This window comes from Drosophila subpulchrella, chromosome 3L (genome assembly GCF_014743375.2).
Source record: "Drosophila subpulchrella strain 33 F10 #4 breed RU33 chromosome 3L, RU_Dsub_v1.1 Primary Assembly, whole genome shotgun sequence".
Lineage (NCBI taxonomy): Eukaryota > Metazoa > Arthropoda > Insecta > Diptera > Drosophilidae > Drosophila > Drosophila subpulchrella.
Genome location: NC_050612.1, coordinates 5498709 through 5516800, shown reverse-complemented (window position 1 = coordinate 5516800; position 18092 = coordinate 5498709). Strand labels below are relative to the sequence as shown.

Below are 18092 nucleotides of genomic sequence, written 5' to 3'. Positions count from 1 at the left end.
GAATTGTATTGGTCTCGTCAATACCTATCGATTGATACAAAAAATTTGCCACGCCCACTCTAACGCCCATAACGCTTAAATCTGTCTACCGCCGATAGGTGGCGCATTTCAATCTCGTTTTGCTGCTTGCATATCTCCATTTCCCTTTGGTCCCTTTAGCTGAGTAACGGGTATCTGATAGTCGAGGTACTCAACTATAGCGTTCTTTCTTGTTTTCCAATGAATTCACCGTCACCATTTCGAAAGATTTTAAAATATTCTGAAGTTTTTATTTTACGTCGGCTGTCAACAATGCTGCCGTGCCCAACAACTTTATAGACGCACTGTTACCTTCTAATTAGGTAAAACTTTTTAAATGTTGTATTAAGCAATAGGTAAATATCATTCCTTTTGAAATTTTAGTTTAAATTCATTAAAAGCTGGAACATCGTATAGCAGTTACTCAGCTAACCAATTTGAATTACAACCTAATAGTCCGATTGAAACCATTTTTGAGACTACGATAGATATGGACAAATAAAATTATTTAAAATAAACGCTGGAATGGGCGTAACACTCGGCTGAAGCAACATGGGCGTTAGCAGATTTAACATGCCAGATTTTAGCTCTCTTCTTTGAAAATGTGGTATATTATTATATATACTTATATACTTTACACCTTTTACTTCAAAAGCAATACAGTATACCCTTTCACTCTAGGATTAGAATTAATCATATCAATTATAATCGAAATTTTAGCCCCTTGTTTGCGTTGTAACCCATTAAAATTTCATTTTAACTTTCTTTGGGTGAAACTGCAACCGCATAATTTGGCAACATTTTGCGGTTGAACTTTCTCGCATCTCGCCACTTTTTCTCCAGTTAATTTTGCGGGTTTTAATTAAAATTTGTTTGCGCCACACAAAGCCTGTCATTTTTTTTTTTGCTGTTCGTCTGGTCTTTTCTAATTAGGGTTGGGTTCCCTACCCCAAAAACAAAATCGCACGCTGCGAGCCGACCTTTTAATAATGCCGCTTAAAAAGTATGCGTATATATTTTGACAGACAACCGAAGAAACGCGGGCGTCGGCGGCTAATTGAAAAAATACGTTTTAATAGCATAATTTTGGCCGCTTGCGGTTTCTCAGGACGCCATAGTCTGTGAAAACGGCTGGGGAAATGTAGAGGGAGTTTTTTCCAGAGACCGGGAAAGTCTCCCTTTCATTATTGGTTATCACCTGGAGGAAATCTTAGGGGTAGATGGCAGGCGAAAGTCACGTCTCGACATCAAACACTATTCAAATGAAATTTGTTTTTGATTAGACAATTTCTATGCAAAAATCAACACCAGGAGTTTAATAAAACAAATTGGTTTTCCCGCGTCCCCCAAATTTGACTTGATATTTCTTTTTCCGCGTTTGCTTACAGCTAAATTAAATTAAAAATGCGAGGACATTAGGAGAGCGGCCAGATGGATTTTCCCATCTTTAGCTGGAGCGTGTCTCTTCATATCGATGATGCAAATGAGCCGCGGAACAGGCCCATCGGCTGAGGAATGGGGGTGTCCAGGGTATATATACATTTATATCTGTTCCTGACGCCTCCACAATAAACCGCAAGCTGTTGAATAGTGACTCCATTCGGAACTGATTGGAATGGCTGCTTTGGAATGGGTGGGAAATCATTCTTCAAGCATGAGGCTGATGGTTTGTGGCTTTTGGTTAACTTTAAGGCTTTGGTGTGTCTAGCGAAAGTTTTTAAAACCTGTGGATATGACGGCTTATTTATTGAGGTCAAAAAGGAAACCGCACCAAGAGTTGTGTGGTGTCTTTTGTTGACTGCGAACATAATCAAGACTTCTTGTTGGATAGGCTAAACTAAGTGAAATTTAAATTTAAATGACCTAAAGGCATCACAAGATGGCCAGATGTCCTACATAAATTGATGGTTTAACTTACTTAATCTAACATCCAAAGATGTTTTAAGGCCTTTGGTCTTTACTCTCCCTAAATTCCCCTGTTTGGACTAGAGTCAAAAGCTAAGCAAAAGCCGAGAAGTTAAGTACAGGTCGCCAAATGCTAAAGCTCCGTCCGAAGAGCCCGAAAAGGTAAAATGTAAATATGCAGACTGCAGAGACAGAGTCTTGGCCTTTGAGCTGCAAGTTTTATGAGACTGCATGTGTGGGAAGGAGCTGGGAGTTGGTTTCTGGTAGCTCTATCTCACAAATTCTGAACTTCATTAAGGCAAGTGCAGCCCTTCCACCCGCTCCAAAGGTTGACCATCTAATAAATTGAAATATAAGTAACACTTTACTCCCCCAATGCACAGATGTGATCAAAATAATAGCCGTAGGATTGGAAATAATTATCCCTTTAGCTTAAAAATGATGTTTATTAAATCAAGTTAGGTCATAATTTACAAAAAAAGACAAATTGAAATGAAACACTAAGTATAATACACACGCTTTTCGGATTTGGAATCATCTTAATAACATCCCAAAGCAGATTGGAGATGGAAATCAGAAATCATTTTCGCAGTAAACTATTTAAACACTTACAAAGTAAAACATAATAACGAGATAGCTCACTAGCCTAAGAATAAAATTTAGGAATGTTAAATCTATGAACTAACCATTTTTATTATCTGATTAAGAATTGAATTGTCAAAAAATGTTGTGATTTGAAAATATAAGTATGACATGTAGCGTTAGGAACCTTAATTATAATAACATTAATAATACATCAATTTAAATTCCTGTTCATATAAAATCGTACCTTCTGTCCAAGCTTAACAATATATCCATGCCATTGCATGGGCAATCCACTATTATTGTAGCCGCAGGTGTAGGACCATTGCACCATTTTCATTTGTGTTAATAACGCCAACGGTCAGCTTTGATTGTGCATTTTGTGAGTGAAATAGCAGTGGGGCCGGCAGCAGCTGAAGGAGATGTTTTGCTCGCAGTTCTGCTGAGTTGGGCAAAAGTTTGGGTCTCCTTTCTCCATTACGTGGCGACGCTCGACTCGAACTCGAAAGCCACTTGGGCAATTAGAGCCCCGAAAAAGTTTGTCCAGCGCCATCGTCATCATCATCGTCGTCATCAGGACAACTGTGAAACTTTCGTCAAGCGTTTGGGAGTTGAAGTTTTCGCCCTTTTCGGCTGCTCGTCCTGCGGTAATTGCGTGCGTATTGTTAGGCGAAGGCATTTGAGATCCCTCTTTCGGTGGGATATATGTAGGATGTGGGTTGGTTGGGGTTGGGGAAAATTGCAGTCGAAACGTGAGTCTCTGAGTTCTCTGGTTTGCAGGGATGGCAGGTGTAATTTGAGTAAATAAATTATTTTGCATCGCACTTAGTGCGGTCCATGCAGTAGTCGGCTATTTGATGTTTGGTATCCTAATAAATCAAAACAGTCCGACTATGGCTACAGTTTTAAATTTTATATATTTTACACATTTTCTATGAATAAAGCAAAAAATACAAGTTCTGCTGATGCTAAAGTTATTGAAAGATAAATGTAAAGTTATTGCTCAGATTTTTGCACTTTACACTCGATACACGTAGAGTAAAAAAGTATATTTCATTCGTCGAAAAATATCTAACAGGTAGAAGGAACCGTTTCCGACTCTATGCAGTATGTATATGTATTCTTGATCAGGTACACTAGCCGATTCGAACTAGCCAGGTCCGTCTGTCTTCCGTCCGTATGGGCGCTGAGATTTCGGAAACTATATAAGCTAAAAAGAGACCTGGCATGGAGTTTCTAGAACTTCTCGCGTAGGGCAACTTTATTTCAGCGGGGTGCCTTTGAATATCTTGTAAAATGCCAAAATGGTTCAGGTCGAACCATTCATTAAATTGGGATAAGCTAACATAGTGCGGCATCATTCATATTTCCATCTCCCTCCCACACCCCTTAGCTGAGTAACGGGTACCTTATAGTCAAGGCCGTCGACCATAGCGTTCTTTCTTGTTTTGAATGGATTTACTTCATACGAAAACTAAATTCATGTATATTAAAATTGTTTCTCTTTGACATCCGATCACTCGTTCGGTCGGATTCGTGACTATTGTTAAACTACAGTACTCTTGGGGTACTCTAAATAAATGTACAACAAGAAGTGCTATTTTTTGTTGGCTTCAAAATATTTGAATTTGTGGTAAAAAATCAAAAATCTTTGTTTTAGTGGCTATTACAAAACTCTCGGCCGTTTGGGATAATCCTAACCTTTTTCTTGTTCTGCATTTTTTTCTGATCCTTTCGACTTATTAACGGTCTTTGTACCAAAAAAAATCATTGGGCGGACAGTCCTTGCGCACACTCCCGGCGCGATTCGTTACTACGTCGACCGCCCCCGACAGTGATTTTTTCATGTACACAAGGGCTTTACTCAAAACTATGAAAATAAAAAAAATCTATATTGCATTGCGTAAACATTAAACATTTTTTTGTGTATTTCGGTACATTTTTCGAGCCTTTAATAACTAGCCGAACACAGGATCAGTTTCTTCAACACTTCATCCGCCTCAGCCGTGGTCACAGTTCGCCTTGAGGATATCATTGACAAAAACATGTCAAAATACCCTTTAAAAACTAGCCGAGAGCAGCAACAGTTTCTACAGCATTTCATCCCCTCAGCCGTGGTCATGGGAAACACTTGCATCATTCCCGACTCAAGAAGTCTAGCTGTCACTCCGGGCATTTCCTTATTCCTGTCGCACCTCGATCACATGCGACATATATGTCCAACATCTAAGTCAGATGTGATCGAAGTGCGATATGACGCCATGCAGATAGGTGGGCATTGTGATGATTATCAACGGAAGAAGTAGCGCAATGTTGGCCGAAACCCAAAGCGATATCGTGGCGTAGACTATGGAAGAGGTGAATTTCAAGGCTCTTAAACTCATAAGCTTACGTCACTTTTCCGGTGCCAACTAACCTTGGAACGTAAATTTGACGAAATTTAGTGAGGTCTGCGTTCTTTCCTCAGAACCACTCCTTCATGAAATTAACTCCGTCTACTATGTGAATAAGGAAATGCGCGGAGTGTCAGCTAGACTCCATGAGTCGGGGATGATCCATGTATTTGCCATGACCACGGCTGAAGGGGATGAAATGCTGAAGAAACTGTTCCTGCTTTTGGCTAGTTATTAAAGGGTATTTTGACATGTTTTTGTCAATGACATCCTCAAGGTGAACTGTGGAGCTAATCTGCCACCCATTCCCCGGGGGACACATTCAGAAGCACCTTCCTGGACATCATAGCTTTATCTGTTCCTTGGCTGTCTCTCGTTTAAGATCAATGGCTCTTGGTTTCGAGGACGTTGGCTTGGCACTCTTCTCATCGAGTAGAAATGGCATTTGATGGGGATGATGTCGGAAGTTGCGGTAATTAACGATTTTAGTGCCATTATCGTTGGCAGCAGGTTTTGGCACCGACCTGCGTTCCATCGGCTCCTGTTTCACCTTGTAATTATTGGGTAATCGGTGGGTCTTGACTATCCGAGATCAATTTGGTGGTGACATTGGATTCTTGTCAACGATCACTTGCGTGGGTTTAAAGTTCCCCTGGATGTCAAAATTCAACACGACACCTTAAAAAAACTTGCCCGGCAACGGTTTAAAAGTCGGGGCACTAAAATAGTTTAAGAAAATTAAATTATTTATCGTGTTTGCTAAAGATGGCTTACCAAGACAAAAAAGTTCAGAGTAGGTGTCTGTTTGTAAGCGTTTATTTGTCTTCTGTTTCCATTAAGTCCCTAAGTGGAAGAAAATGCATATGTTATTAATACGGAAAACATTATAGCTGCTCAGCTTTAAATAAAATTGTATGTACCGGTCCTACCTGTCTTCATTGCTGCTTTCTAAGGTAGAAAAAATATGGAAATGATTTGTACGACGTCAAATTTTTTAACAACTCTTTCAGTGTGGCTGCATTGGCGATTGACGTTTAATACTTGCTGGAAACCAGAGTTGACACCTTTTTTCAATAAAAGGCCATGGCAATTCTATTACATTTTAGTATTACCAGTAACATTATTAACTTTAAAATCAATTTAGAAATTATAAAGTAAAAAATTTAATTTAGATAAATTTACTTATTTATTTTATTTAACAAATTAAACTTAGCATAAAATGATTAACATACAATTACCGAACACTGGCTGTGGTGGCGTTCGACTCCGGTTGTGATTATTTTTTCTATGTACTTATTAGGTTAATAAATGTATACGTTTATTTTTACATATTTGACTTTTCTTTTATATTGAGATATTTGGTTTTTATTGAGCTCGTGCATTTTTTATGTTCTCTACGGATGGGCAACCTAAGGTTTGTGTAGGCAGTAGGGGCCCAAATTAGATCATTAAAACAACTGGTCACAACTGTTCAAAATTTCAACAGTAACCATTTTGGGTCGATCGCTCTTTTTCTAAAATACCCAGAATACCCAGGGAATTTCTTCTAATATTGCTTTAACTGCACTTTTACTTTAAGTTCTCGATCAATTATACCCGTTACTTGCAGCGTAAGGAATCGTTTTCGAACCTAAGATGTATATATGGGCCATTCTTTTACAAGCCGAACACATTTCTTGGCTTAATTTTTGACTTGACGGAAAAGGGCCCTATAGCCTAGGTGGCGTGTTAGTAAACACAGTCGAATTGCTGCAAGCATTTCGCCGTTCCTCTCGCATTCACTTCAGCTGATTAACGGGTATCTTATAGTCGAGGTCATCGACTATTGCGTTTTCTCTAGTATATAGTTGGTATCAAGTTGTTTCTAACAAGCCCTCTGATTTCTTCTACGAACGCACGTTGCAGCAAGTATTGCGTGATTATTGCAATACCCATCTGCCAAAAAATTTCTAAAATCGGACCGTTCATTAAAAAGTTTTAAGCATATATAATTTGCAATCTCGGAAACAACCGATATGCTGCATGCACATCTCCATCTCCCTCGCACTTTCCTTAGCCGAGTAACAAGTATTTAATAGTCGAGACCGTCGACTATAGCGTTCTGGTTTGTTTAGCTGAGAAATGGGTATCTGATAGTCGTGACACTCGACTTTCACGTTTCTTTTTGTTTTTATTAAATTTGATCGCTATAGCGAATTTCTAAAGGAATTATTTTTATAAAGACGTTCCTAAGAAAAAATTGTTTTCTAGTTCGTTACTTTAGCAGTTTCATACTTTGAAGGCAATCAAAACCTTTTACTTTGAGCCCTAACGCTTGTAGGCATTATGAGCCCTTTCGTAAATATGGTTGCATCACACTTATCCTAGCTGTATACTAGACCCTTGACCCTTCGGATGATGATTGCTCTGATTTTCAATACGCTTGTTGAGCATCCAGTTTATCCCGGGCAACAATATAAAATGCATATCAAGTTCAAATTGAATATCCTCATTTGACGCATGAAGCATCCAGAGAAAACACCAACAAAAGCACGCTGAACAGGAACAATGTATGCAATCCTTGTTTATGGCAAGTAAAATACACCTTTGTGTGTTGCCTATAAAAAATGCAGCAAAGGAGTGCAAATTCTGAGGGGAAGGCCGAGGGAAAGGCGTAAACGGTGGGTTGGAAGAAGGGTGCAGGAGAGGAATCCTTCTCCGTGCTTGTGCTCTGTGTCCATGTCCTGGCATTAAGCAGTAAAAAATGCAGAAATGAAAAAAGGTCGAGGCGGAGGAACCAGAAGGTAGTCAATAGTGGCAATAGTTCTAAAGTAGTACAAGAAACTCGGGGAAAAGAGGGCAGACGAGCGGCAACAAGCCACCACATTATGACAACAATAAAACGGAGAACAGCAATAAGGAATAAAAAAACATTATAACAAGGCTGACGTACGGCAAGGGGAGAACCTTAAGTTTCAGGACTTCGTCATCATTTTGTGTATAAGAATAAATAAAAAAGGATCAGTTTTAAGCCAAGCAGAAGTGTATAAGGATTACTGTACTCATATATAACACTAAATGAACTCAACAACACATTTTTTTAAGAATAATATGGGTTAATAATAAGATAAACAAAACTCCATTAACCAAACAGTTAGGACATAGGATCATCTATTCTTTTTATCAGAAATTGAAAATATATAGCTTCTTATATTAAATACTGGCCTTGACAAATACTGGTGTTGATAAGTGCACTTAAAAACTGTTCAAAAATGGTTTATTAGGTTACCTATATATTGGAATTAAATAATTTAATGGTTGAAATATTTATGGAAGGTGGTGTCTTACAAGATGTTCGACCATAGGAAAAATATTTTTCTCAGACTTCTAAAAAAAGTCGACTTAATCCACTCCAGCGCTTCGATTGCACTTAACAAGTATCGTTAATTTTCAAACGAACCTCGCCATAACCGATGCTTTTGAGCTTACTGCACCAACTTGGTATTACCGGCACTGCCGACAAACAAAGGATACACCGCCAACATATCCTGGCTCCGTCGCTGCCACGCCCCTAGGATCTTAGCTTTCTACCGATTTTCTGGTTGGCCAACAACAGCAACAACGAATCATGCAACGAACGAGGCAGCCACAGAGAGATGAAAAGATAAGCAAAGATTGCGAAAATTGTATTTTCCATTGTGAACTGCGGAGGGATGGGGAAAGTGTCCGTGTCTTGGCCAAAGGATGCAGGCGGGAAACAAAAAGAAATACCGAAACCGTTTGCTCCACAAGCCTTCAATAGGTTTTGGGGTGCGAGGGCAACCCTTTTCGGACAACCCTTTTGGAAAACGGGAAAGTAGAAAGTGCACAGGAAGAAAGTGTGGGTTAATATATTATTAAAAAAATTAATATTTCATACCTTATCAAAAAGAAATTATAATCCCAATAATACACATGGATTAAATGTCTCAAAGTAACCGAGTTTTTTGAGCATCAATAATAATATAATATATTACTGTTGTGCATTTTGTTAAGATAAGCAAGTTATAACCATTTCTGACCAAATGTTTGATAATAGTGTGGTATTTTTCCGTGTGTAAACTCTTCTCAATTTCGGTTACACGCCAATGCGCGTGTAAGGAGCATGTAAATATGAAAGGCAAACGACGATAGATGCCAAAGTTATGAGCCTGCAATTGTACTTATACGAGTATGGGGAAATAGTCGGCCGAAGGGAAAGTTGGAAAGTGTGGAATGAGGAGGCAATTCGGTGCGGACTGCTGGGCAGCATAAATCAAAATCAAATTTGAGTGCTGTTTAGTCAAGTGGTTGACTTTGGGAGGACGACTGGGGATGGGTGGGGAGCAGCGGAAACACAGACCCAGAAGTGACCAATAAGTGGGTCAGTAGTCAGCACTAAGTGGAATTTCCAACTATTCTGCTGACAACAGAAGGCCTTTCCCCTCCGCGCCCCATTGCCCACCCACATCCATCCATCAGATCTTATCAAAGGAGCCCTGATTGGTTTTTGCTGAACCGGTCTTAAGACAATTAAAAGCCATCAAAATTCAACAGCTTACAATTAAATCAATGGCGGGGGGTCGAGTGCCCCAGCTCAATTCAAGTCTGATGCTGATGGAAATGAGTTTGGGTTTTGAGTTTTGGGCTTCACCAGACAATGAAGATGGGATCGTGAGATGTTTGGGTGAGCTTGCAATCATAAATGTTCTCAGTTTAATCAGAAAAAAATAAATCAGGAAATAAAAAGACATTTTAGTTTCCTTTTTTCTGTCATATTTTGCGTAATGCGTCCATATTGGCTCTTTAATCGCAGTAACGTTTACGTGTACATCTTAGACTTTGCAAACACTTTAAATCTCAATGAAGCATTCGACCAAAAACACCGATTTCCTTCTTATCTTCAGACACGTTTAACCCCCATCTCTAAGAATCTTTCGCTGGGATTTGTTTACGCGATGAAAAAATTTGCATTTTATTGGCTTTCGAATCGTTGAAGGGACCTTAACACAGGCCTCCTGTGATAAAAGGCCCAGAGAGCCTGCCAATAGCAAAATGAAACAGTGGGGCGAGGATAGACAAGCAATTTGCATTACAAAGTCAATGAAAAATCACTTAGTGTTCGAATCGCAATCCGAGGTAAATGGTAAATGCGTCCAGAGAAAGCCTCGATAAACAAAGTCAGCCAAACGATTTCGATTAAAATTGCCAGCTAGCCGGGGGGATAAGCCCCAAAGATGAAATATCCCCTTGCATTATTTTGGATCATAAATATAGGGCTTAAGCGGCAGAGGAAAAGCGAAAGTTTTCGTTCACTTTTTTTGTGATTGGACTAGCCGGAACTGATTGCGAGGGACATGGGAAACCTATTTGAATTTCATTTTCGTATGCAAATTTTCAATGGGTTTTATGCCGTTCGTTTCATTTCGTTTCGTTTGTGAAACGGAAACTAAGCCACACAAATATGCAGGCGAATTGCCTTGGCCTCGGAGCTCGGAGCTTTCGCCTTGACTTTCATGGCGGAAAAACCAGCCCGCAATCCGACCCATCCACTAACCCACCAGCCCATCCACCCGCTGGGAGTCTTCTGGGTTCTTCCCTTCGGTTTGGTGTACGAAACAATTGAAACAAGTTTGCAATCAGTGCGCAAACTTTTTGCTGGCCAACAGCACACACACTAGCATACAGAGAGAAAATATTATTATTAAATTTAAACGCCCCTCAAACTGTGAAAAAATATCTAAAGGACTGCAAAAAACGTTAAAAGGTGTTTTCAATTCTGAAATACTAACACTAAGATGGACGACCGTTAGGGGTTAGAAAAGACCCTTAAATCGATGGCATATTTATTCCCAATGAGATTTCAAAGAATTTAATATCTGGTATGCAGAATATATTTTATTGTTGGGGCCCAACCCGTTTTTTTCTGTGCAAGGAACACAGGCGGTTTGGACCACACAAACAAGACTGAGAGATACAAAAACGCGGCAGCAAATTGTGCGGCTGTCAAGGATGCCGAATAGCCAGCGCCCACTGTTTGGGCCAATATACAGGATCTAGGGTCCTTGGTCCAGAGTTTCTCTGTAAACAAGTTCAGTCGCGCGCCTAAAAGTATGCAACAAAGGAACAAGTGAGAATCGCTAAATGGGTGTAAAGCATCATCGAGATTTCAATGCGCTTCGCAACATACACTTGCAATAATTATACAATTTAATAACTATCACATTAATTTAAGATTAAAGTTAGTCTCAAGGGAAAAGTATAAGTCTAATTTGGTAAAGTTATTATATTTAAATTTTAATAATAATGCAGGAACCGATCAAGTACAAAAAAAATACATTGAAATACATTCTGCTATCGGCGTTTTAAGTTTTACACGTTAAGTTAAATTAGTTATAATTATTATAAACGTATTTTTTGCAACATACGTTGTAAGTCTTGACTAACATTGTTCCCTTATTGTTTCAGTCTTGAGTAGATTTACAATCAGATGATGCAACCCTATCCTATTCCTTAGACTGCATAGACTGCTTCTCTTGCTACCTTACTCTCCCCGAAGTTAACACACTGTAGCCCCCACTCTGTATTCCCTGTTTTACAAAGGCCCATAGTGCCTTTGTTGGTGAAGGAGGGTGAGTGGTCTGATCCAATATCTATAAATCAAAAGGCGTACAAAAACCTCTTTACAATAAGGCTTAATCACAAGCAAGTGGGCCGAGAGCTAAGGAAAAGTTTAAGCAGCAATCAGGAACAACAAACAGAAAAAGGAGCTGGTGAGTGGATGAAAAGTCGGGGAGGATTACCAATAATGCGCTAGAAAATTGAAACTTAGGTTACTTTAAGTTCTCCTCTCCGGATTGGCCATAGAACCGTCATTGATTGATGCCAGTGAAATGTAATTGAATGTTTCTAATTACGCCTCATTAGGATTACAAATCGAAGGCCCCACTGTTTTCCTCATAAATATTTAGCGAAATGAAACTGAAAACGAAAATAGGAGTTGCGACAATTGATTTCGGTGCGCATGTGATTGATTGTCTGGTGGCTGTAATGGGAATCCTTCTCGACGACACCATAAATGTCGTCTGATGTGTCACAGTCACACCTCCGCCTGACTGGATCCCCAGATTGGGAGGAGGTAAAGGGGATATATGGCAAGGAGCGGGACGAATCTGATGGGATGCAAAAAGCGGTGGCTCAGAGCCATGAACATGACGTATAAAAGTCGTAACAAAACACTTTGATTGATGATTGAAATGGCATGAGCCAGTGATGAGTGCGTGAAAATCTCGGATTGTATGAACTAAGGACCCCTTTAATAAAATTTTTTATTAATATCATTCCCACAATAAAAATAAAAATAAATATTTCAAATATATCAAAAACAATATGATTGATTGCTACATAAAAAAGCTTTGATTTTTTAAGTTTTTAAATTAAGTATATAGTATAAATTGTATTTTAGACTTTTATAAGAGAAATTATATTGAAATGGGTTCAAATAATACATAATTTATTATTTAACAGCACTTATCTGTAACTCGAAGTCAATCCATCCGATGAAGTCCCAGCCGAGTCACGAAACCATCTCCAATCTGACCACAAATCGCTGCCCTCGACCACAAGTCCACGCGGGTATAACCAAAATGGAGTCCAGGGGCCCGCGCCTGATCCCCCGCAAACACGCACAGGTGCACATAAGTTCATGATTCCATAATGTCTGTGACATGTGGCCATCAACTGGCCCTCACTTCTTTGGCCACCCACTCGTCAACCCCACTTCCCATCCCCAACCACCCACTCTGTCAGTGGATGTGCGGTCAGGCAGTTACAAGGTTTGAGTTTGAGTTAATCCATTGTCCTCGTCCTGTTGGTGATGTCGGTGTTGCCGACTGTTGACGGTGTTTCTGCTGTTGGTGGCTTGTCTTTGAAATGTTTCGGCGGTCACCGGTTCGTTGCTCTGCGGCTGGTTTTTGGTTTTGGGATAAACGCAGGCTTCGACGCCCAGATCAGAGCTTTAACTCTCTAGAATTAAAGCGTCAAACGAATAGCCCCTTAAATCTTTACCGATCCATTTCATGGTATTATAAACCAGTGCTGCCATTTGTCCTTATTCTGGACAGATCTGTCTGATTTCTAACGACGTTATCCGGAAAGAATTTCAAACACCTCCTGTCCGGAATATTGTCATTTTTCGAAAAGATGTGTACAAGCGTTTGTTTTGCTAGATTTGCCTGTTTGCATATACTAAAAGACAATTTAACCGTCTGTCTTACAGTCAGGCTCTCGGTTAATACCTATTTATCTAAATATTTAAAGAGACGTGGGATGCAATTGGATTTTCGCTAAAAAGCAAAAGGAAGATGAAAACATTTTAAAATTAGTGATTCTTTTAATTCTCACCTCTTTTACAAAAATTTATTCCAAAAATTAATTTTGGAGATTCAGTTTCGGGCTTGGCATGGTCGTGGATCTACTTTTTGAAGCATTGGTCATGTTTCTTTTGCAATTGCTTAAAAATTATTAGGCAAACGAAACGGGTTTTTATTAAGAGCTCTAGAAAAGTTTATTTTAAGTAAAACATAAAGAGTTTGTGATATAAATGACACTTTTTATTTCTGTGAAGAACATTCGATGGCATTACGTATGAATTTCGATTTCTTTTACATGGCCAACACGGGGCACGCTTGCAGAAGTCTAGACGGTGAACCTTTTCAAGCATAAAACGGCCGATACTTCTGCAATTCTACGTTCGATATTCGTTCGAAGTATATCAATCCTCGCTGGCTTAAGTTCTTGCGTCAAATTGATCTTGCAAGCGCTCTTAAAGTTAAGGCCTCTGACCCGACACGTTTTTTGATCGTATATCTTTCCATGATGAACTCGAAAACCTTACTAAGAACAATTAATTTAAATTGCGTAACTTTGAAATGGAGTATCTGGTTTTCATAGCTTAAATCTTCAGAATTTGGCTTTTCTTACTTTCACCGAAATTTCTTATGAACCAATCTACTTTTTGGTACCGAAAATTGAAGAAAATCACAATGTCTTTTGATCGGCACTTAACACTTGTTGTGATCGGACCATCACAGCAGATTTTCAATACTGCGGCTATATATAGCAGTCGCCTTTGCAGACTGCGCTTCATCACTACGTGTACTGCCGTAAGCTGTGATACATATCAATTTGTCAAGTATTCATATTAAGATTTGTATTTGATATGGTCTTTTACCATATTGATATGAATTCGTATTATTTTGAAATGAGAAAAGTGATATGTGAATATTGAGGAGGCAATATCAAACGGATATTGTTCTGTTTTGTTCTCAGTGTATGAGTTGAGAATAAATAACAAGAAATTTATTTGAGTCGCGGGAAATGGGGGTAATTTGTTTTCACGTACTCAAGAATTAATAAAACTCATTAGAATACTTTCCCGCATCGTTTATACGGACTCGCCACGTAATTTTCATAGGGTCAGAGATGTTTCTACAGGGTAGCATAAGATTGTAATCGATTATATCCTTCCGGAAGCACTGACAATCCCAGAATTGGATAGAACAAGAATACCCCTCATATTTTAGCTTCATGAGGAGAGTATTTTGTAGTACCGTATTTGCATGCTTAGTATTTTTTCTTTCTAGCGTGTATTTTTGTTTGGTAACTTTAATTCCACAGCTTGTCCAATTTAGAAACTTTTATTAACGCGAAATAGTCCATCTATAATTAAATAATTTGGCTGCACCCCTGTAAAAAGTGTATATTAGCCTGTTATCTGAGGAGGCTAGTGGCAATCACTTCAAGATAGAGTCCGAATCCGGTTCGGCCTTGATGTCTTATAGCGGTAAGGACCCCAAGGTCAAGCGCCTGAAAAAGCAGGCCGCGAAGCGCAAGATTCGGGAGGAAGAATTCTGCCGGGTTTGCCAGGATGGAGGCGAACTTTTGTGCTGCGACTTCTGTCCCTCTGTATACCACAAGACCTGTCTGAATCCTCCGCTGAGGGCAATTCCGAAAGGGAAGTGGATCTGTCCGCGCTGCAGCCCTCTGCCCGGAAAAGCCGAGAAGATATTGATCTGGCGTTGGTCCCCCGAAGGATCCTCCATTTCCAAGGGTTCCAAAAGATCCAAGGTGCGTGAGTTTTTCGTCAAGTGGCACGACATGTCGCACTGGCACTGCAAGTGGATTCCCGAATGGAAGCTGGTTCTGCACCACTCTCTGATGGTCGCCCACTTCCAGAGAAACTACGACATGGAGCAGCCGCCCCAGTTGGACCACCAGGGCGTAAAGCCCGAGTGGCTCATAGCTCAGCGTGTAATCCAGCATAGAAAGGAACCTGATGGCAGAACTGTTTACCTGGTAAAGTGGCGGGAGTTGACCTACAGCGAGTGCACCTGGGAGAAGGAAAACGAGGGCATTCCGAGCTTAGAGCAGGCCATCGATTTCTACCAGAATTTGCGATCCAGCCAGAAGGATCGGTCCAAGGGCAAGCCCAGCACTGATGTAAAGAAGAAATACGAGGATCAGCCGGAATTCCTGCAGGGAACTGGCACGAAGTTGCATCCTTTCCAGCTGGAGGGTGTCAACTGGCTCCGCTACAGTTGGGGCCAGGGCATCCCCACCATCCTGGCCGATGAAATGGGCCTGGGCAAGACGATTCAGACGGTGACATTCCTGTACTCCCTGTTCAAGGAGGGCCACTGCCGCGGACCCTTCCTCATCTCCGTGCCGCTTTCCACTCTAGTCAACTGGGAGCGCGAACTGGAGCTATGGGCTCCGGACTTCTACTGCATTACCTATGTGGGCTCAAAGGCCTCTAGGGCTGTTATTCGGAGAAACGAACTGTGCTTCGAGGAGGTAAATACCCAGAAGATGCCGGCCAAGCACACCCAGTTTAAGTTTAACGTTCTGCTGACCAGCTACGAGTTGATCTCCATAGACGCCACCTTTCTGGGCAGCATCAATTGGGCGGCGCTGGTGGTCGACGAGGCCCATCGGTTAAGGAGCGACCGAAGCAAGTTTTTCCGTATCCTGAGCAGCTACAGCACGTCCTACAAGCTGCTGCTGACCGGCACCCCGCTGCAGAACAATCTCGAGGAGCTGTTCCACCTGATGAACTTTCTGAGCCGGGACAAATTCAACGACTTGCAGTCATTCCAGGCCGAGTTCGCTGACGTTTCGAAGGAGGAGCAGGTGAAGCGCCTGCACGAGATCCTTGGACCGCACATGCTTCGCCGTCTAAAGACGGATGTGTTGAAAAGCATGCCCTCCAAGTCTGAGTTCATTGTGCGCGTGGAGCTGTCGGCAATGCAGAAGAAGTTCTACCAGTTTATCCTGACAAGGAATCTCAAGGCCCTGAATGCGAAGAGCGGCGGCCGCATCTGTTCGCTGCTTAACATCATGATGGACCTGCGAAAGTGCTGTAACCATCCCTATCTGTTCCCCTCGGCCGTCGAGGAGGCCGTCATTTCGACCAGTGGTCTGTACGAGGTCAATTCGCTGACCGAAGCCTCCGGCAAGCTTGTGCTGCTCTCCAAGATGCTAAAGCAACTGAAGGCACAAGGACACCGGGTATTGATCTTCTCACAAATGACAAAAATGCTTGACATTCTCGAGGACTTTCTGGAGGGAGAGCAGTACCAATATGAGCGAATTGACGGTCGTATCAGGGGCGCATTACGTCAGGAGGCCATCGATAGATTCAATGACCCCGAATCGCAGCAGTACGTCTTTTTGCTCAGCACTCGGGCAGGAGGGTTGGGTATTAACTTGGCCACCGCCGACACGGTCATTATTTTCGACTCTGACTGGAATCCGCACAACGACATTCAGGCCTTCTCTCGAGCCCACCGTATTGGTCAGGCAAACAAGGTCATGATCTACCGGTTTGTGAGCCACAACTCGGTGGAGGAGCGCATGATGCAGGTGGCCAAGCACAAGATGATGCTCACCCACCTTGTGGTGCGCCCGGGAGTGGGCGGCAAGCCTGCCAGCTTAACGAAGCAAGAGCTCGACGATATCGTCCGCTTTGGCACCGAGGATCTCTTCAAGGAGAACGATAAAAAGGAGGCTATCCACTACGATGATGAGGCGGTGGCCAATCTGCTTGACCGCACAAATCGCGGCATTGAGGAGAAGGAGTCCTGGTCCAACGAGTATCTTTTGTCGTTCAAGGTGGCGTCCTACGCCACTGTGGAAGGAATTAAGGAGGAGGGAGATGGTAACCAACAGGATACGAAAAACAAGAGCCCGGCCTACTGGGACAATCTGCTGGGCCAACACCAGCAGCAGCAGCAGGATAACGTCGAGCGCAGCTTGGGAAAGGGCAAGCGAATCCGAAAGATGATCAATTATTACAAGTAGGCTGAAAATTCGTTGGAAGACGACACCGAATATATTCGCAAGCCGAAGCAGAATCGCCAACTAGATGTTAATATGAGAAGGCTAAATATATATTCGGTGGTATAAGTAATAAATATATTAAATAAAAGTTCGATTCGATAAAATATTCGATTCGACGATTGAATAAGCAATATCAACAGAAACCAATTTGGTATACACATACTTTCATTTCGATTAGATTGTCCCTAAGCCACTGACATTTAATATTAATAAAATAAACTTTGTTTCGTATAAACTGACAGACCTCTAAAGCAAGTTCTGCAGTTTATAATATTTTTTTTTTCTTTAATAAGCAAATGATTAGAAAATAAATCGCGTTACTGTTATTCAATAACCATAATAAATTCTTGTTATCTATCGACATTTGCTTGAACTCTCATATATAATTATAACGCATTCTACCCCAGAACATATTTAACATTCCCATTACCATTCTTAATTAATAAAATGCTTAATAATGTAGTCCTGGGAGAACCAAAGTCGCAGAGGGGAGAAAGTAATAATTAAGACAATTATATTGGCCATAACAAATCAGACACTAGAAACAAGACGAATCGAAATGATTCTGGCCATGAACTCTCAACAAAATGTGTGGCAAAATAATTAAATGTAATTCAATTAAAGGCAGTTTATGCGTAAAATTTTATTAAAGCCTTGCTTTTGAAGGACGAAGAAGAAAAGTCTCAATGCCAGACAAACAGCAGATCTGCACAGCAACTTAATGCACAGAGATAAAAATATTCTGTAATGAAGGAAAAGTTTTCATACGTAAGCTGAGAATGCTTTGACATGAATTAA

At 40.8% G+C, this 18092-nt stretch overlaps 2 protein-coding genes and 1 long non-coding RNA gene across 3 annotated transcripts; 1 reads left to right on the top strand and 2 right to left on the bottom strand.

Moving 5' to 3' along the window:
* Positions 1–5164: 5164 nt before the first annotated feature.
* On the bottom strand, positions 5165–5883 carry LOC119554015. Its single transcript, XR_005219791.1, has 3 exons — positions 5828–5883; positions 5673–5741; positions 5165–5617 (listed from the first exon to the last, which is right to left on the bottom strand). It is a non-coding gene; the product is annotated as an uncharacterized LOC119554015 (long non-coding RNA).
* Positions 5884–8456: 2573 nt separating this feature from the next.
* Positions 8457–12752, bottom strand: LOC119554714. Its single transcript, XM_037865728.1, is given in 4 exon segments — positions 8457–8578; positions 8581–8733; positions 11406–11425; positions 12676–12752. Coding segments are annotated over 4 exon segments (372 nt in total).
* Positions 12753–14597: 1845 nt separating this feature from the next.
* LOC119553522 (chromodomain-helicase-DNA-binding protein 3) lies at positions 14598–17468 on the top strand. The gene has a single exon (XM_037863945.1). It carries the CDS (start codon positions 14727–14729, stop codon positions 17253–17255), a length of 2529 nt encoding a protein of 842 aa, XP_037719873.1. The 5' UTR covers positions 14598–14726; the 3' UTR covers positions 17256–17468.
* The last annotated feature ends 624 nt before the right edge of the window (positions 17469–18092 follow it).

Bases quoted from the DNA above. Each gene is read 5' to 3' on its own strand.
- LOC119553522 (XM_037863945.1), top strand. From the start codon at position 14,727: ATGTCTTATAGCGGTAAGGACCCCAAGGTCAAGCGCCTGAAAAAGCAG.